Source organism: Notechis scutatus, chromosome 1 (genome assembly GCF_049901735.1).
Source record: "Notechis scutatus isolate UNSWTSFEM ecotype Mainland chromosome 1, rNotScu1.2, whole genome shotgun sequence".
Classification (NCBI taxonomy): domain Eukaryota; kingdom Metazoa; phylum Chordata; class Lepidosauria; order Squamata; family Elapidae; genus Notechis; species Notechis scutatus.
The window spans coordinates 40,765,856-40,787,371 of NC_142009.1; the positions used below are offsets into that span (position 1 = coordinate 40,765,856).

At 40.0% G+C, this 21,516-nt stretch overlaps 1 protein-coding gene across 5 annotated transcripts in view; it reads right to left on the minus strand.

Annotated features, from left to right (window-relative positions):
* The window catches only part of ATL2 (atlastin GTPase 2), a 46,617-nt gene that overhangs the window by 22,900 nt on the left and 2,201 nt on the right, over positions 1 to 21,516 (minus strand). For all 5 annotated transcript variants that reach the window (XM_026684509.2, XM_087961627.1, XM_026684503.2 and 2 more), the window contains exon 2: positions 806 to 1,062. In XM_026684509.2, the coding sequence (XP_026540294.1) occupies positions 806 to 1,062 (257 nt within the window). The remainder of the gene's footprint in view (positions 1 to 805; positions 1,063 to 21,516) is intronic.

Here is a 21,516-nt window from a genome sequence, read left to right on the forward strand (position 1 = left end):
TCCAAGCATCAGTATCTTAGCAGGGGTTGCTAGCTACTGCCAATGGGAAGTAGTTACAATGAATGAGATCTATGGGATCTTGTACTCCATAGTGGGGCTCCTTGAAAGAAAATATGGTGACAGCAACTTCTAGGTGTAACTGGGACCTTCCCTGCCAGCTTCCTTGTTGATTTTTCTTGTGGGAAGCAGGCAGGGAAAGTCGCAAATGGCAATCATATTTATGGCTTGCTGCTATGCCATAATTGTGAGCTGGGCACCTGATCACGTGACTATGGTAGCAAATACTCATATTAAAACACAAGTATCAATCTCAATTTATCAAATACTGAATTCCCATTTACCCCTAACTTTTAAAAATTACTTATACTGCATTCTAAACAAAAACATTCCTTGTATTTCTATTATGAACAAACTTTTTTATCATAATCCATTCCATTTTATCTTTCATAAGCAATTTAGAAGATCTGATCATTGCAATGGATTGTGAATTGAAATTGAAAAAATATAGTACTTTGAACTGAATATTTTCCACTACAACGAAGTATTACTTAGTTACAAGTAGTTCCTGCATAAATGGCATATTGTATACTGTTTTGCTTTTTAGTTCTAATGTATGGTTACCAACTATATTAATGTTAATTAATATTGGCTATGTTAATTATATATACCTCAAATTTCCTCAATAATGTTTAGAAATATGAGATCCTTAGACATTTTGGAACACAATAAAACAAATCTTAAGAGGAATACACTTTTGCTAATTTTTCTCAAAGTAGTATAAATGTTCAGCAATTCATTTACCCACCTTGTTATACATATACCTAAGCATGAAATCCAAGAGAAATGATTTGCCTTTACGGAATGCACCAGCAACAGAAACTACTACTATGTTGAGGTCTCTTATATGTTCCTGAAGCAAGATTCTCTCCAATGCTGATTCATCCAGTTCAAAGTTGTGATCGTCTTCATGAGCAAGAACTATCTGTACTGGGCATGGCTTTTCAGGAATTGCTTCATCAGCATCCAAAGTGGCGTTCTCTTCTGCATCCTCATAGCTCTCTCCTAAAAAATAATTGGATAATATTAGATACACCATTCTGTTTGATGTCTTCTGTATATATAAGAAAAATGAAGTACAGGCTTCTAATTACTACTTTGTAGTATTATTTTGTAGTATCGAACTATTTTGGTAGTTAGAATATCTGCACAAGCCACACAAATTCTCCATTTCAACTGGATTCACTCTTTCTATCATCAAGAACCCCATTTCTGAAGCCTGAGAAAAAAATAATTTCTACTTAGCAACTGAATCTTATAGTATCCTAGTTCTACATTAAGCCAAAACAAAACACAACAAAATATTTGGCACCCCCCCACATATTCTGAATGACAATATTATTCAGAACTATTCTATGGATTTCAAAATTCAGAACTGTATAATTAGGATATAACCAAATGAAACAGGTAAGACTTTACAATCTTTTCAGGTCTTCAAACCAAACGTATTTGAGACCTATTTCTTAATTTTATTACATATCTGTATAAATACTATGTTGTGACCAGACCCTGATACAGAAATACTATCCCAAAGCTAGCAGTATAAACTATTTTGAATAGAGAAATTGTTGAAAAGTTTATCATTATCTTCCATAAAAAAATTCAAGCCCTATATTTTCAATTCAAGCCCAGAGTCACCTTGATAGAGAGGTAGGCAGCATATAACTAAACAAACAAACAAATAAATAAATAAATAAATAAATATCTCCCTAATAGACATTTCTCACATGCTGTAATTTTGGGGCTTTAATTGTCTGGTATCATCTTTTTAAGCATGGTATCAAGTAATTTACTATCATGTTCCTAGTTTCTATAATAACCTGATTTTTATTTTATTTTACTAAATAAATTTGCTTGTTGCCCATCTTACTGCAAGGTGACTCTGGGCAGCTTACATTAAAAGCAATAAACTACACATACATACAAACAACATTTTATAGGATTATAAATCTTCTGCCCAATTGAATGGATCCTTTTATTTGACAAAAAGAGAATATTCTAATAATGAATTCAACCATTGTTTTAGGAGTCTCTTTTCATAGAGCCCTTTGCTCTAATTAAATTGTGCTGAATAATGACTTGAGCATTTATATATTAATTCAAGGTTTTAAAAATCTTAAATTTTAAATGTTCTTTTGGGAAGAAACACAGAAAAACTTTTGTGCTAAAAACAGTAACAATACATCACAATGAGACAATGTAGCTGTGAGATCATTTTACCTGTGCACCTACCAAATGTTTGTAAAAGTTTCACCTCATAGAAATTATTCTGATTACATGGTATCAAAGTGTTAGTATAGTATATAAATATAAGACAACATGAAGGGCTTCTGGCACAGGATGGATTATACCTCAAAAAAACTGAAAAGAACGTATTTGGAAAACAATTGGCTTGGCTTACCCAAAGGATTTAAAACTAAAACAGGAACGGGAAGGAGACCAATCTTTAGGATCTAATCCCAACCAAGCATAAATGTCAAGGCAACCAATCAAGTGATGAAAAGAAATGGAAAGTCAAATATAAAACAGGAGACCTAAGAAACAAATGCAGGGTCAGTAACAAATGACTCAGATGCCTACATACTCAAAGTATGAGGAATAAACAGGGAGAACCTGAACTCCTAATACATGAGGCAAGTATAACATAGTTGCTATTACTGAAACTTTGAGGAATAAAACCCATGAGTAAAACATACTGCTACAAGAATATAAACTGTTCAAAAGAAACAGACATAACCAAAGAGGAGGTGAAGAAGTTGCATTATATGTAAGAAATAATTACACTGCTACAGAAATGAAAAAAACAAAACAAAACCAAGAATGAAAACCTTGAATGCATTTGGGTTACTATAAGAGGAAAAAAGAATTAAATTGCCATAGGTATATACTACAGACCACCAAATGAAGCAGAGGGAGTAAATAATTTTTTGCTAATCAATTATCAATTGTAAATATAATCAATTAACAATAGTAAAGGGGGACTTTACATTGACATCAACTAGGAGACAAAGTGTGCACAAAGTGGGAGATCAAACAGATTCCGGACAAATCTAGCAAACAACTTTGTCATTGAAAAAGTAAAGGAGGGAACCAGAGGGAAAGCCAAGGCACAGAATGAACTTATTTTAGAAGTTTCTTTCAACATGTGAAAAACAAGAAAATAGTCAAACTATCAGTCCACTAATGGAGAAAGATAGAAATGAGGTGATGGGTAACAGGGAGAAAGCGGAAATATTTAATTCATTATTTACACAAAAGGAAAATGAATTAAAGAGTTTACATCTCTCATTACACAAAAGGAAAAAATAGTCCAACCTATAAAAAAAAACAGGAATACAAATCAAAATAGGCAAGAAAATGATAAGAGAACACCTATTCACTTTAGACGAGTTCAAATTGCCAGGACCAGATGGATCACATCCCAGAATTCTGAAAGAGCTGGCAGATGTGATTTTAGGACCACTGAACAAAATCTTTCAAAGCTGTTGGAACACTAGGGAAATACCAGAGGCATGAAAAAAAAAAGCTGACGTAGTTCCAATTTTCAAAAGGGGAGAAAAATGGATCCAGGAAACTACAGACCAATCAATCTGACATCAGTACCAGGAAAATCCTGGAAAAGATAATCAAGCAGCAGATTTGCAAGCATCTAAAAATTAACAAAGCTATTATTAGATAGAAGTCAACATGGATTTGTTAAAAACTCACCATCATGACAATCTTATTGCCCTCTTTGACAAAATGACTAAATTAGTGGATCAGAAAAATACTGAGAATGTAGTTTACTTGGACTTCAGTAACGTATTTGACAAAGTAGATTACAGTCTGCTTCTTGGTAAAATAGAAAAATCTGGGGTAGACAGCATCACCACCAAATGATTCATAACTAGCTGACCAACCCCACTGAACATGGAACTACATCTACATGGAGGGAAGCATGCAGTGGGGTACCACAAGGTTCTGTCTTAGATCCAGTACTTTTTAACATCTTCAAAAATGTTAAAAATTTAGATGAAGGGATAGAAGAGGTCATCAAATTTGCAGATGACATCAAGCTGTGGATAATAGCCAACATTTAGAGGGTAAGTTCAAAATACAGACAGATTTTGAAAGACATTGGATCCTATCCAACAAAATGCAATTCAGTGGTGAAAAAAGGTGTTACACTTAAGCAAGAAAAGTCAAATGCACAGGTATAAAACAGGTGGCATCTGGTTCAACAGTAGTGCCTGTGAGAGGGATCTAGTTGTTTTGCTGGACAACCACTTAAGTATGATGCAGCAGTGTGCAAAAAAAGACAATGCAGTCCTAGGCTCCATCAACAGAGGCATAGTATTAAGATCACATGAAGTAATAATATCACTTTATGCTGCACTGGTAAGCCCACACTTGAAGTACTGGATCCAGTTCTAGTTACTACAATACAAAAAGGGTGTTGAGACTCCAGAAAGAGTGCAGAGAAGAGCAACAAAGATTAGGAGTCTGGAGGCTAAACTGCATGATGAACAACTGCAGGAACTAGGTATGTTTAATCTAATGAAGAGAACAACTACTTGTAACATGACAGGAGTCTTTCAATACTTGAGGGTCACATAGAAGGGTCACATACTTTACTGTCACATAGAAGAGGGCTCAATCTATTCTCCAAAGCACTTGAGATCAGAACAAGAAGTAATAGGTGGAAGATTATCAGAGAGAGATCCAATCTAAAATAAAAGAGAGGTTTCCTGACAGTGAGAACAATTAATCAGTTGAACAGTTTGTTCCATAAGCAGTGAGTGCTCCATCACTGGAGGTTTTCAAGGAGAGATTGGACAACCATTTGTCCAGAATGGTGTAGGGCCGTGATGGCAAACCTGCGGCACGAAGAGCCATCTCTGCCGTCACCCCAGCTCAGTTCCACTGCGCATGCTTACGCGCCTCCCGCCAGCAGCTGATTTTTGGCTATCTGCTGTGCAGGTGCAGGGGAGCATGTGGGAGTGCATGCATGCACAGGTGGGGAGGGGCAGTGTGGGGGGATCACACGCATTTGTGCAGGGGGACCATGGGAGGGGTGTCACACGTTCATTGCATTATGGATGCAGGCACGCATGCACCACTTTCGGCATGCAACAACAAAAAGGTTAGCCATCACTGGTATAGGGTTTCCTGCTGAAGCAAGAGCTTGGACTAGATGAGCTTCCAACCCTGTTATTCTATGTTCTATGTTTTTATTGGTTGCTGCTCACAAGTTTATATTCCTTGCCATATCCGTTTCCTTTTCAAAATTATAAGAAATGCTTTAATATTTTACATGTAAATTAATCGTATTTGTTATTTTACATTTAAACTGACTTGTCACTAAATTAGATAAGACCATTAAATTTGGTACGCAATGTTTTTAATATAATTTTATAGTAATACGTTATAATTTTTTAATTATAAAAATAGTCGCTGGGAATACAAATGTAATATATTATTACTGCTATTAAATAAAATATTAAAAGATAACATCTGACACTTACTCAGCACCTCTGCTTTTATAGCTCAGTGGAATTTTATCAAGATTTTTGCAACAATTGTTGAGGGTTCACCATCTCTAACAGGAGTGTTCTAGTTCAAGGTTCAGCCAACAAACTCCTCCAGAAGCTAAATCAGAACTAAGGAGAGGAGAGGTAATTTTACTAAACTGACAACTGGCTCAATTACTAGCTAGCTCCTATCTGAGGTAGAAAGCATTGAGATCAAAGAAAAAAAAAGCTTCAAGGCAGCTGGATATGTTATCTAAGTGTGAAGAAAGAGCATTTCCTCTAACAGCAGTAGCTAAATGAAATACTGGCATCTTTCAAGTATGTTGGTTTACAATTCTCAGTATATTGAACAAGTATTTTAGATAGAGTAGTAATTAAACTAAAATCATTTGAATAGAGTGAAGTCATAATATGACTTCAGTGGTAGCAATTAATTCCAAATCTAAGATGGAATCCGGTTGGTCTCATAGAAAAGGGGCATTGGTAGACTTACCAGCAAATGCCCTTTCTAGACACACTGCAATAGAGTCCAGCATTGGGTATAACTCTGCCCTCTTATGACGTGAGCTGAGTCTGCCACTATAAAAAGATTCACCTCTGCTGAGAGCCCCAGCTTTTCTGGCGAAGTATCTTGACAGACTAGGATTGTCTCTAGAATATAAACAAATAGAATGAGCGTACAACCACCACCCCTACCTGAGAATACTAGACCAGACGGCCACGGGCTGGGGCTGGACTCTATCGCAGCGTGTCTAGAAAGGGCATTCACTGGTAAGTCTACCAATGCCCCTTCTCCGTCATGCTGCTCTAGAGTCCAGCATTGGGACATACCAAAGCCTGCATGCCCAAGGGACAGACTTGGCTGGTCCTCTTAATCCGACCCAGGAACCACCCGCTGGAGTGCCCTTTGTCCAAATGCAGCCTGTGCAGATGCAAAGGAGTCCAGCCGGTAATGTTGGACGAATGGGGAAGGCGAGGTCCATGTAGCAGCTCTACAAATTTCTTTGATTGGAGCCTACATGACCCAGGCTGCCAAAGTCGCTGCGCTCCGGGTAGAGTGTGCAGTCAGTTTCTTGAGAGCTGGCAAGCCAAGAGTTTCATATGCAGTAGAAATGCATGCTCTGATCCACCTACTCAACATGGGAGATGAGGCCTTAGACCCCAAGGAGACAGGTTGAAAAGACACAAACATTGACTCAGTTTTGTGAAAAGGTGCAGTTCATTTGATATAAATCTTGAGTGCCCTTTTCACATCCAATGTGTGCCACTGACGGTCCAATACATGTTGGGGTTTGAACAAAAGTCAGGGAGTACAGTGTCTTGAGCCCTGTGAAACCAAGAGTTAATTTTTGGTACAAATGAAGGGCCAGATGCAAAACCACCCGGTTGTCATGAAACATACACAAATCTGGCCTTACCGAAAGGGCAGCCAATTCAGACACCCTCCTGGCTGATGTAATAGCCACCAAGAAGGATAAAATACGGAGATCTACCGTTTGTAAAGGCTCAAAAGGAGGGCCCGAGAGAGCTTGGAGAACCTTAGGCAAGTCCCAAGTGGAATACCTATCCACAATGGGTGGTCACAGATTTGAGGCTGCCTTCAGAAATCTGCGGATCGAAGGGTGGTGGGAGGGATGTGTACCTGTCTCATGAAATTACCGAAGCTAAGGCCTCCACCTGCCTGCAGAGGGTGTTAGGCACGAGGCCCTTGTCCAGCCCGTCCTGGAGAAACTGAAGTATCTCCGGAACAGACGCTGAAGAGGGGCTCTGGGCTCTCTCCGAGCACCAGTCACTGAATTTCCTCCAGGTGGCATCATAAAGTCAGGTTGTAGACTTTTTACGTGAAGCCTGTATTGTGTTAATTACACTATCTGAAAGGTTGTCCTCCTTCAAAAAGTTCCACTCAACTGCCAAGCGATCAACTGGAACCATTGGGGTTCCGGATGCAAAAGGGCCCCCTGACTGAGAGAGATCTGAGAGGTCGGGATTTTCTAAGGCCTCTTAACAGACAGGTTTACTAGGTCCGCAAACCAGGGTCTCCTGGGCCAATATGGGGCCAGCAGAATCAGCTCCACCTTTTCCTCCAACATCTTCCGGATGACTGCCGGGATGACTGGAAGGGGGGTGGGAAGGCATAGAGACAACCTGGGGGCCATCTGCTCCAAAGTGCATTGGTCCCCTCCACTCCCTGGGTTGGGAACCTGGAGAAAAACCTGTTTACTTGTGCATTCTGGGGAGTGGCGAAGAGATCCATCTCTGGAGTTCCAAAACTGTGGGATAATTCTATGAACGGGGAGGATGGAGCCTCTATTCCGAGAGGTCGACTTGAGATCGACTCAACCAGTTTGCCTGGAGTTCTCAACCCCCGAAATATGGTCTGCCCTGAGACACAGGAGGTTCCTCTCTGCCCATCTCCCCAGATGTTCCACCACCCACATCAAAACCCTGGATTTGGTCCCTCCTTGCTTGTTGACATGAGCCTTGGCTGCTAAATTGTCTGTCATGATTAGCACATGGGACCCTGACACTAGGTTCCAGAAACTTCTCAGGGCGAGAAAAATAGCCCTGAGCTCCAGGAGATTGATGGGAAGGGACCTATCTGAAGATGGCCAGTGTGCTTGGGCCATCCGGGGCATGTGCTCCCCAGCCGTGAAGGCTGGCGTCCGTGGTCACTACATTTCTGTCTCTCATCATAAAGGGATGACCCTTTGTGATGGCCTGGGACTGCCACCATCAAAAGGACCGAAGCACCTGTGGAGAAAGCAGCACCCTGTGGGCAGAATGACTGATCCCCTCTCTTTGAAAGGGGAGGAGCAATCACTGCAAGGTGCGTGCATGTAGGTGTCCATGGCACAACTTCGATGAAGGAGATCATCTTCCCAAGCAACTGGGACAGGAGGGAGAGTGGAACGGAGTGACTTACTCGAATTCTGTTGATCAACTCTTTGATGCTGTCCTGTTGGTCCTGTGAAAGAAAGACTTCGCAGCTAACTGTATCGATAATGACCCCGAGGTCGTTGGAGAAAGATGGCTCTTGATCAAGTTGATGGAGAAACCATGTTCCTGCCACACCTGCATTGTGATTTGAAGATCTCGTTCGGCTGCCTGGACCGAGGTAGATTGACTCAGAATGTCATCCAGGTAGCATTAGATTCTCACAGGTAAAGGCTTGGAGGAGGGCTGCCAATGCTGCCAGGACCTTAGTAAAAATCCTTGGTGCCGATGAAAGGTCAAATGGTAGGACCCGGTATTGGTAGTGCTCACTGCAATAAGAAAAACGGAGGAACTGGCAATGGGGAGGCCAAATTGAGATATGGAGGTAAGCCTCCGTGAGGTCTATGGAAGAGAGGAGATAGCTCTCTCAGACGCTTTGAAGAATAGAATGTAGGGTCCGCATCTTAAAACGCCTGTATGGGATGAATTTGTTCAGGAACTTGAGATCGAGGATTGCTCTCTACCCCCCCCCCCCCAGGCCTTCGGGATAACAAAGAGGCGGAAGTAGAAGCCCAACCCCCGCTGATCCCATGGAACTCTTTCTATGGCTCTGATGTCCATCAGGTGATGGATAGCTGAGTCCATCAGGGCCCGTTTAGATGTGTCACAGGAGGTTGGACAGCTGACAAAAAACGATGGAGCGGGGGAAAAATTCGAGTCGAAGGCCTGATGCTACTGTACTGATGACCCAGGCGTCGTTAGTTGATTCCTCCCATCTGGATCTTAAAAAGGTCAACCGACCTCTGATGGGAGGGGAGGGGATGCAGTTACTTAGAGCGCATGAATGAACGACCACCTCCCCGTCGAGAGGGCCACTTACCCGAGAATTGTTGTTTGGGTTGGCAGTCCTGCTGTTGTTCCCGATAAGGGAGATATGTTGCCTGGTTGCGACTGAAGCGAGGGGTGTTGACCGGCCTGAAGGTTTGCGTTCTGGGGTACGTGGTGCGTCGAAAATCTGACCTCTTGGAGAAAGTAGACAGCACCTTTCTCTTGTCTCATGTTTCCACCACGTACAGCTGTAAGGCTGCTCCAAAGAGGTTTTCTCCTGAGCAAGGGGCCGCTGCCAACTTCCACTTATGCTTGGAGTCGGTCTGCCAGTTGTGCATCCACAGCAGGCGCCTGGCAGACACGAAGAGGAGAATTTGGAGAATTTGTCTTTGTGGAGAATTTGGCCGAGCTTAAAGTGGCATGGGCGGTGAACTCGGCTGCCGCTATTATTTTGTTGAGGTCCTGGTGGGACCTAAATCGGCAATGGGAACTCTGTTCTGAAGTTGACGTAACCAGCGAATAGACTACCTGGTAAAAAATGAGGCCGTGGCAGAAGCTTTCACGGCCCAAGCTGCAGCCTGGTGTGTGCGCTTCAGAGTTTGTTCCGATTTTTTGTCCTCCGGTCGTAAAACATCCTCTAGTTCCATTGGGGTGCCTGAGGAAGTGAAGGTGGCTACCACTGGGGAATCTACTGCTGGGAGAGCTAATGCATTAACCAAGGCAGGACCTACATTAAAGAACCTCTAGTCCTGGGAAGAAGGGCGAGGCCCTGACAAGGGGTTCTCACACTGGTCCTTTACTACAGGGGTCCCAACCGCCGGTCCGCGGACCGGTACCGGGCCGCGGAACAAGCCTTACCGGGCCGCTGGTTGCTGGGCGCCGCCATCTTTTTGGTAAAAAAGCAATTTTTCGTCAAAAAGATGGCGGCGCCAGCGCTTCAGAGCTTTTCCGGGTAGAAAGCCATTTCTACCCGAAAAGCTCACCAGAACGCTGGCGCCGCTTTTTGACGAAAAATCACTTCGGTGACGTCACCGGAAGTGATTTTCGTCAAAAAGATGGCGGCGCCCAGCTGACGCGGAACCGGGCATGGCGCCAGCTGACGCGGAACCGGGCGCGCGTCGAAAAGGTTGGGGATCCCTGCTTTACTACATCCAAGAAGAACAAGGGAGATGGGAGAACCTCATTTCGGACCACTGGTTTGGAGAATAGTGTGTCTCCCTAGCTCGACGGGACAGCCTGTGGTTCCAAGGCCACCTCTTCTGGGCTTAACTGGGCTGTAACCAGAGTCTTCTGTAGTAACGTCCGAAACAAGGAGGGCTTAAAGACAGCCGTTGTGGATGCTTCTGGTTTGGTTTCCTCTTCGTCGGAGAGGAAGGGGTCCTTAATTTCCCTCTCTTCCTCCTCTGGGGAACTACCCTGTTCAGAGTGATAAGAGGATCCCCTGTCATCCTGTCCCTCCCAGCTATAAAAATGATGAGGGGCATACATGGGTTCCAAAGTGGGAACCTCCCTCCGTGGGGGAGGTTACCCTGACAGAAGGAAGAAAGGATACTCGAGCCTCCATCCGGAGGGCAGAGGAGGTGTTTGAGACCTTCAGCAATGTCTTGTCTGACTGCCACCGAAACTACTTCCTGGATGTCTTGGGGCCTGTTCTCCCGGGGAGGAACTATCACCTGGGGCCCAGTCACAGAGGGGATAAGGTTATCTTCTTCCCTAAACCTGTAAACCCCTAGGTGCAAAACCTGCTGAGGGTTAGGTATAGCTATGTTCCAAGTAGGTGGCCTGTAAGAAGGGCCTGACAAACTCAGGTCCTGGGGAAGGGTCTCATCCTGCCTTTCAGATTACCAGTTCCGTAGATGGCTAGCCGGACTTCCATCGGCCCTCTCTGTGCCTGCAGCTTGTTTTTGTTTTTGTAATTGTTGAGCATTTTTTGCAAATTGTTTCTCTAAAGCCTCATGTCTTCTCTTTTCTGCCCTAAGTTCAGACTTGGAGGCCTTCTTGGGGGCTAGGGCCCTGGCCCTGATCTTTGCTGCAGCCTCCCTGTTGGCTGAATGGTTTCGTGGTCATTTTCTTTTCATAACCCTTTTGGGGGCTTGAGAGGTCTGAATGCTCTGTATGCCTGATGGTCCTGGCTGGGCCCAATCTATTTCCATTGCTCAAGGAAGAAACACAGGAGGTGCTGTCAGCTCCTCCTGATGGTGTTTTCCGAGCTAGATGGCCAGGAGAGAGATAGGATCACTGACTTGGGGCCCACTAAAAACGGCGCCCGGAGGAACTCGATCACAAAATGGCCACCAGCCACGAGGTAAGGGGCCTTGAGGACTTCAATGATCCCTGTTGCATGTTCGAATCCCTGGGGCTTAGTGCTGTGGCCTTTGGCAATTTTTAATGGTTGGGTTAATATCTTCACAGAAGGAAGATTGCCCCTCTAATCGATGCAGTTTAGAAGGGAGGTTGGTTGGGAATGGGCCTAATCGCTGCGAGACCACGAGAGCAGCTATCGTAAAACTTTGATAGTTTATGGCCTAATAAATCTCCGGAAGACTTGCACAGCCTCAGGAGGTTTTTACAAGCCCAGGGAAAAGCTGTGTAGGAGGCTGTTGCAATGTTAATTAGCCTCTACCAAGTCTGAGGGAGGTTCCGTGGCGTTTTGGCTGATCGCACTTACTGTCTGTATGTCAGTGCCTTGCTGAGGCAGCTGGCAACTGGATCCCCGCTCTCCTCGTGAGCGAAGCTCTACCAGAGCCCCGGGAGCTTCTCTCGATCTTGATGAGTCTTTTTTCCTTTTTTCCCCCCCATGCTTTTGTTTTGAGGAATGCTAATTAATTCAGAGTCCAGAGACAATAGCTCCTATGTCCAAGAGCTGAGTCGAAAAGCTGGGGCTCTCAGCAGAGGCAAACCTTTTTATAGTGGCAGACTCAGCTCACGTCATAAGAGGGCGGAGTTATACCCAATGCTGGACTCTAGAGCAGCGTGACGGAGAAAAATCCCAATCATATATTTCTAGAGATAAGCATAGTTCAATAATGAAACCAATTACACAAAAGGTGCTAGGCCATTCATTGCTGAATAAATTTTAAGCAGAGGTTAGATAGCTACCTGGGGTTTTAATTTGGATTCTGCACTGAATAAGACTCAGGATTCAATGACCTTTTTCCAATTTTAAAATACTGATTCCAAAAGTCAAAGAATCATAATATTAGCCAACTCACTATCTTTAGAAAAATCATATATTATGGAGCAAAATACCCCATGAGGAAAACCAAATCAAAGCAGTTGTAGAAAGCAAACTTTCTGCTTTAGGAGGCCAAACTTTCTTCAAGTCTTTTCTTTTATCTTCCAAGAAATGCTGACAGAATAATAATTACACAGCACCAGCAGGGAACAGAGGCGCATTTTGTGTTTTTCTATGGAATGAGATACAAATAGGTGCATTAAGTTACAAGGCTTAAAACATTTATAGGAGGTCCCTAACTTATGATCACAATTGAGCCTAGAATTTTGATTTTAAATCACGGTGGTTGTAAATTGAGTTACCATGTGACCAAACTTGAATTTATAACTTTTACAATGCTGGTTTAGTGACTCAATGCAATCATTAAGTGAATCCTGTGATCATTAAGTAAATCACATGGTCATAAATCCAAATTCAACTAAACCAATGGGAATATTTGCCTGGAAATGGCCACAAATATTGCAATATGTGATCACATGACTACAGGATACTGCAATCAGTCAAAAAAGTGACTCAATTGCCATCAGTCAAAATATTATCACATACACACTGGGATGGTGCAGCAGTCACAGTTAAATGAATCACTGCAGTTGTTAAGTGAATCACATGATTATTAAGTAATCCAGCTTCCCTGTTAACTTTGTTTGTTGGAAGCCATGTGGGAAGGTTGCAAATGGCGATTACATAAACCCAGGATATAAAGCTGCTGTAAATACATGCCAGTTGCCAAGAGTCCAAATTCTGATCACTTGACCATGGGGATGCTTCAACGGTCATAAGTTAAAGCCCCAGATGTAATCGATTTTTTCAGTGCTGTTGTAACTTTGAACCATCGCTAAATAAATGATTATAAGTCAAGAACTACCTGTAGAAGAAAAGATGACTTATAAAAACAGAACACTATGCAGAACCTTAATTAAGTCTGTTGGGATAAACTGAGTTAGTTATTCCTATTGGCCTTTTTTTATCAATGATTTCCTTCCTCTTTACTTGACAAACTATGACCCTTAGAGTCATTTTTTGAAAAAAGAATTAATACAGTCTGACGTGACCAGAATGAAAATTAAATTTTCCAATCGTATGATTGACTCTCCTCTGCTGTACAATTTAATCAATAATATGTATGTATGTATGTATGTATGTATGTATGTATGTATGTATGTGTGTGTGTTATTCAGCTTTGTTCGGGTATTTTCCCATGTCATTATAGTTGTGCTTTTAAAGTTGTAGCAACGTTTCAGCAGAATCTCATCTGCCATCATCAGGCTTCTGTATTGTGTTCGTCTGTGAGTCAGACTTTCACAGCCGTTTCTGTTTTAAATTTGGTGCTAGACTACTGCTGTGTTAGAATGGTTTTTTTCTTCATCCTGGTTAGTTGGGAGTCTTGGTCTGTGTTTATTGGTCTTAAGAGTTGGCTGTGTTCTGCTTGATTGGTGTTTCTAATATCTTCTGTCTGTTTTGTAGCGTTTTTTTTGTCTTGGTTGGCTGGCAACACTGTGTTTCCTGTATTGGAGGCTTTTAGTACGGCTTGGCTTCGAGTAAATGGACGGCTGTCATTTATTAGGAAGCTAGGTTTCATTTGGGTGCCTGGTTGGGGTGTGTTTGAGCTGGAGGTATCAGGGGGGGGGGGTCTGTTTGTGCCCAGGTGTTTGCTTGGCTTGTGGTGTGGAGATTTTTTTTGTTTGTGAGTGCAGGCTTCCAGATAATTGACAGTCTGGTGGAGTCATCTCTTCTATTCATGCTTTCAGGTCTTTTTTCAATCTCTATGGCTTCTCTGATAATTCTGTAGCTGGGGTTTTCTATAGTGGCTAGGGGTTTTGGTGCCATTGAAGTCGATACTATGACCTGTGGCTTTCATGTGCTGGACTAGTGAGGAAATGTGTTCCAGCTTTTTTACTGCATTTTTGTGTTCATCCAGGCAGGTACTTATTCTTCTATTGGTCTGTCCAATGTATGTGACAGGGCATGATGCGCAGGGGACTTCATATATGCCTTGGTTTTCCAGGTCAATTTTATCTTTGGGGTTTCTTAGGATGGCTACTATATTTCTGTCTGTTTTGAAGGCAGTCTTGATGTGATGCCTGTGTAGTATCTTATTGATTTTGCGGGTACTTACATGTCTGGTATTCAGCTTTGTTCGGGTATTTTCCCGCATCATTATAATTGTGCTTTTAAAGTTGTAGCAACGTTTTGGCAGAATCTCATCTGCCATCATCAGGCTTGTGTATTGGGTTCGTCTGTGTGTTTTTATATATATAAACATCCCTTTGTGGAAGGACAAAAAATCAGGGGGTTTCCTCACCTCTGAGGGCAAAATGTTGCACAATGAAGGGACAGTGGCAGAAAAGGCCCTCTTCCTAGATCCTGCCAGTTGGAATTCTTTGACCAACTGAGTCTGTTACATGCTTTCCCTGCCTGAATGAATGCGACAGGCCAATGTAATGGGGTGATGGCAGTTCCATAGTTAACTTGGTCCTATGCCATGTAGGCTTTATAGCTAATAACCAACACCTTGCATTAGCCCTGGAAGCAAACTGGCATCCAGTGCAGTTTGCAGAGCAGAGGTGTTATATATGCTTTTCTTTGGTCAGCCAGTATAGCTTGTATGCCCACATTCTGCACCAGTTGAAGCTTCTGGAAACTTTTCAAAAGTAGCCCCATATAGTAAAGTTTTTTCAAAATTGGTTGGTTTTATAGGTTGCTTAATGATTGTTCAGAGTTACAACAGCCTTGGAACGGGTACTTTACAGCCCATAAAGCACTTCTAGCCATCTTAAAATTTTGCACTGCCTCCTCCCACAGTCACATAACTGCATTTTAGGCTCCTGACAATAGGCTTACAGGCAGGAATTGTTGCATTGTCCCAGTCATGTGACAGTAATTGGCAACATTTTTTGTCAGTTTCTGGCAAAAACCACACATTCAGGGAACTGATTTGCTTAAATACCACATGATTTGCTTAACAACCATGTAACTCAGAGTTATGACTGTGTGATTCACTTATTACCATTAAAATAGTTGTAAAATTGGGTCTATCATGTGGATGCTTCAACTTATGATCAAAATTCCAGTCCCAATTTTGGTTTTAAGTCGAAGACTACTTATATTCAAACTTTTCATCTCACTCAAGGCAACTAAGCAGCACAATAAATTAATATGTTTTACTTTATTGTTTCTTACAGTACAAGAAATAAAGGTGGTCCTCAAATTACGACCACAACAGAGACCAGAATTTCATCACTAAACAATGCAGTCATAAAGCGCACTCTTGGCAGTCCCATTTACTATAACTCCAGATATGTAGGTTAAGTGTAAAGTAAGAAGCATGAGGGTGTAACATGAGGGTGCAAGAAGCCCTGCGCAAGTCATAAGCAAGTTGGGGTCTACTGCAAAGTGACACGAGCTCAGGGAGACTGGGGAAAGAATATGCTCCAACTCAGGGATGCTCCAGCAGCATAACGCAAAGCTGCTTTACCCAGGAAGCCCCTTCTTTTAATTTCCATTCTTTAGCCTGCCCTCACTTTCAACATAAGAAGCTTGCTCTTCTTGTATGTCACAGCCTTTTAGATATTTGAAAACTGCTATCATATTTCTCTCTATGTTTTCCTTTGTAAGCTAGGAGTTGCCAATTGCTATAATAGTTTCTGACAAGCCTAGGTTTTCAGACCCCTTGTGATCTTGATAACCCTTTCAGTGGTACTCCAACAAGTACTCCAGTACTTGTTGCAATTCCAGGTGCTTCATTGGATGAAGCACCTGGAATTGGAACAAGTACTCCAAAAGTACAATTGAATCAATACAAAACTTGAAAACAGATTTTTTTTAAAAAAAACTAACCGAAATACAATAGAATAAAATAATGAAAATACATAGAGCAATAGTAAAGGTAGTCCTCGACTTACGACAATTGAGCCCAAAATTTATGTTGCTAAGCGAGACATTTGTTAAGTGAATTTTGCTCTATTTTACAGCTTTTCTTGCTACATCTGTTAAGTGAATCACTATAGTAGTTAAGTTAGTAACACAATTGTTAAGTAAATCTGACTTCACCATTGCCTTTGCTTGTCAGAAGGCCGCAAAAAGTGATCACATGATCCTGTAACCTGCAACTATCGTAAATATGAGTCAGTTGCCAAGCACGTGAAATTTGATCACATGACCATGGGGATGTTGCAATGATCATAAAGTGTGAAAAACGGTCATAATAATTACTTTTTCCAGTGTCGTAACTTTGAAAAGTCACTAAATGAACTGTTAAGTCAATGACTACCTGTATTTCCCACAAAACTGAAAACCACCTGATCCAAGAAATTTTACTTTTCTTACAAAGGATACTGTACAGTATAAAGCCATTAAGTGAGCAAGTTAAATTTCTCCCTCAAGGAAATTATTGTCAAGTTTTTGTAAAGAGCCTATTCAAGTCTCTTTGAAACTAAGGATATTCTTTTAATTAATAAATGCTGAGTTTTTTCAGACCTAAAATAGAAAATATTTTAAAAGTTATTGCCATAGTTTTGAACTGGAACCCGAAACAACTTGAAATTCAACCCAGCCAACTGAAGCTTTTGAAGATCACATAGTTTCTCTCCAAATATAACTAACATAGATCACGTGGCATTAGTCCATGTATAATTAAAAATGCGATGGAACTAAGATATATGGATCCATAAACTAATCTGTAGTCTCTGACACAGCTGGCCCATCAGTCTAAATGAAGCCAAGACACACCTGGCTATAGCTGTTACTTAAGAATCCAGGATTAGATTCAGACAGATCAAGGGACAGCAGAATAGATACAAATCCTTTTAAGAGTACCATAAGCTTGTTTCAAAGAATTAGGCTAATATACAATTATCTGAAAATAAGCATATTAGTTCACCATTTGCTGCTTAAATGAAATCAATGCCTTTAATCACATATACTGTTAGAAAAATTATTTCTGCAAAATAAATTATATATGTACATATATTCCATGGGAAGTTAAATGATTAAACATGAACATTTAATTTTGCTTACACATGTTTTTATGAGGATAGAAATGGGGTAAGAAACAACCTAAGGAAGGCAAGCTTATCCAGTGGACAGATTCCTACAAACTTATTCTTTAACTCATTAATTTTCATGACTTTACTCATAGCAGTCATGTGAACACTTTTTGAGGCAGTGTTGCCAAAAACCGGGACTTCCAGTTTTCAGCAAAACCACATCCACAACAAACCATTGGTTTCCTTAATGGCTGCAGATTCACTTGTGAACATGGTAATTCACTTAATGACTGCCACCAAAAGGTCATAAAATTGGGTTAGTCGTTTTATAGCTTACAACCACGATGGGCAGGCTGCATCCCGATTGTAGGTCTAGGACTATCTGTACCCTGGATATCAAAGCATTTAAAACTGAAAGTCATATATATTTACTCAGGTGTTTCAAACCAGCAAGATTCACTCCCAAATTATGTACATGTTATGATTGCACAAGTAAGTAGTTTGGCTATAATTTAAAAAAAAAATAGGATTTGCCTACCTTTTCTATAAGTATCTGAATTATTTGGCATACAATTTTAACGCTTATATGAATTATACTTCTTGATAATGTATTATTCAGTTGCAAATACAGGTAATTTTCGACTTAAAACAGTTCACTTAATGACCATTCAAAATTACAATGACACTGAAAAAAGTGACTTATGATCATTTTTCACAATTTTGACCATTGCAGCATCCCCTTGGTCACATGATCAAAATTTCGGCACTTGGCAACTGGCATGTATTTATGATGGCTGCAGTGTCCCAGGGTCATGTAATCCCCCTTTCATGAACTTCTAACAAGCAAAGTCAAAGGGGAAGGCAAATTCACTTAACAACCTTTTTACTAACTTAACAACTGCAATGATTCACTTAACAACAGCAAGAAAGATCATAAAATGGGGCAAAACTCACCTAACAAATATCTTGAAATGTTGGGTTCAATTGTGGTCATAAGTCTACCTGTATTTCATTTATTATAATAGTTATAAAAGTGCATATATATTTATTAAGAAGAAAAAAATACTTCTTAAATGAAATACTTCCATTTAAGAAATAAAAATGCTATTTAGACACATCTTCTGAGCAAAAAACAAAACAAAACTGGGAGTTAGAAACAAGTCTCCGACTCTCCATTGGCCACCCTTGATTTAGGACTTGCAGCTAATATTAAAAAGTTCACAAGCCAAGAGATAAAGATCTCTAAAGTGTCCAATTTATGTGCAAGGTTCAATTGACAGTCATAGGCTAGCCTTTCCTACCAGCTGACTTCATGTAGAATAGCATAAGAATTCTGTTTAAACAAAGGTTTTAGAAATAACAACAAAGGATAAAGTTTTTTGTATGCTTGCTTTACATGAAGTAAATTGTAATACTTTTGAAAATTAAAATGTAATTCTGCACAGTTCTTCCATACCACTGTATTATAGACATTGTTACAAAAAATACTTCTAGATGTATGACCTACTCCTTTCCAGCCAACTTTATTCCAGTTTTCTTTTCCTTGGATATTGTTCCTCTCCTTTCCATGCCTTCATATGCCCTAATTTCCTCTAGTAGTGATTTCTAAACTAATGCCATATTAACTTATTCTTTAAAAAATACAAGTTCCTAGGCTCTGAAGCATAATAATAATGTATTTACTAATAAGCAGTTTTTCTATAGCTGCTTGCAATATGTGACAGGCTAAGAAACAATTACTTATTTTTACATAGTTCAGAGATGGATGACTTGCAGCATCAAGCTGTATGCAGCCCTTGAGCTACTTTCAAGTGATCTTTGGACTAATTTCAAAACCTTTATAGAAGGGAGCAGGTTAGACTTCCGGTAAAATGTATGTCTTTTCTTTAAAGCCTGGCCTCTGGGAGAGGGAAAAAAGGACATTAATTCCCGAAAGATAGTACTACAGAAAAAGAATTCAGTCCTCTTTTAGGACAAAGTATGTAAGTAAATGCAGTAAACAAATATATAGGCTATTCTCACTTGGATGACTTATTAAAGGATCGTGAAAGGATGGATTATTAGTTAGCGCTGCTGGAGTTCATCATTTTCATCATCAACTGTTTATTTTTAACTGCCTGATCGGTTACAGGACCAGCTTCATAAGTCTGTGTTGGTTTTAATTAGGAATCAATACAGGTGTCAGATCTCTTAGAGAGGTTCATTTGGTTTCCATATCTTAGGACAATAATTGATGAATAAAAGATAGCAAACTGATACTTAATTCTAATAAAATATAAATGAGTTTGGCCAACAGCAAACCTAACTGATTTATTGCATAATTTTTTAGATATGATACTACCTTATTTTTTACTGAGAATGTACCTACAGTTAATTATGTTCTTATTCTCAGATGAGTCAAGTATTAGCTGGAGATCAGGAATGCTTTTGCACATATCATTTGTTCACCATTTCAGTGTCTTTTTTTAAAAAAAAGTGATTTATCATCCACTAGTTTATATTAAAGACTTTGATAACTTGCCCCATTAATAGTACTATGGCTAGAGCAGAAAACTACAGGTAGGCTTCAATATGCAACAGTTCATTTAGTAACTGAAGTTACAATGGCACTAAAAAAAGTGACTAATTTTTCACACTTACGACCTTTGCAGCATCTCCATAGTCACATGAGCAAAATTTGGATGCTTGGCAACTGGTCCATATTTATGCAATGTGCCGGGGCCATGTAATCACCTTTTGTGACTGTCTGACAAGCAAAGTCAATGGGAGAGCCAGATTCACTTTATTCCCATGTTACTAACTTAATGACTACAGTGATTCACTTAACAACTGTGGCAAGAAAAGTTGTAAAATGAAGCAAAATGCACTTAGTAGAGGACCTGTACTTTAGAAAGTGGTTCAAACTTTCATTAAAAAAATGAGTTCTACATTGTTGTATTTTTAAATTTTAGTTCAATTCAAACTATTAATACCAGTACTAAAAAGTGGCATAATATAAAATTTCAAGATAGCAAATTATGTTCTTAAATCTAGATAACAACACTATTTATTTTGCCTATAATTAATGAGTCTAATTATAGAGGTTCTCAAATTCTGAAACTGATTCCTAAAAAGATAAATGAATTTATGCACAGATTTTATGAATAAATTAATGTTTTCATTGATATAAGGGCTGGGTAAGAAATACTTTTAAACTTCATGTTATACTATATATTTAATAAAACAATTACAGAATTGTACAATTTAATTTTCAAATACTTATTTTATAAGCAAAAATCATATTTATGACTACCAGTATATGTTTTAATGGTTTGAATGAGCTTGCTTACTTTTGCTGAAATCTGAAAAGTGGCATAATATAAAATTTCAAGATAGCAAATTATGTTCTTAAATCTAGATAACAACACTATTTATTTTGCCTATAATTAATGAGTCTAATTATAGAGGTTCGCAAATTCTGAAACTTTTTGTGACAATTGCAAAAACCCCGAGTCACAGAAATAGTATGCCACAAACTTTTATCAGCCCTGTCATTAGGATTGGGTAAGAAGCTTTCTTAAAGTACTTAAAAATGTTTCCATTCTGAAAAGCCAAAAATGTAAAAAATGATTTGAAACACTGAATTTCACGATTAAAAAAATCACTCAAAAGATTATGGAATTATCAGCACACTAGTGGAGATACATGACACAAACATTTCTGAGAAGCAATGCACAGTGACATTTGTTAAAATTTAAATGACTTAGTTGGCAGTTTATACACTTCTAGCCTCTACTAAAAAAAAGAGGCTGAAAATTGATTTGTAAGCATAACAATGCCAAAAATTCCAAAGTTGACTACTATGTCGGAAACAAATCTGTAAACAATTCCTACAGACCACCTCCAACCCAATGTTGAACTTCTTACTTTATAGAGGAGAAAACAATTGCTAGCTTTGTTTTCCAAAACCCATAAACATTGAAAGAAT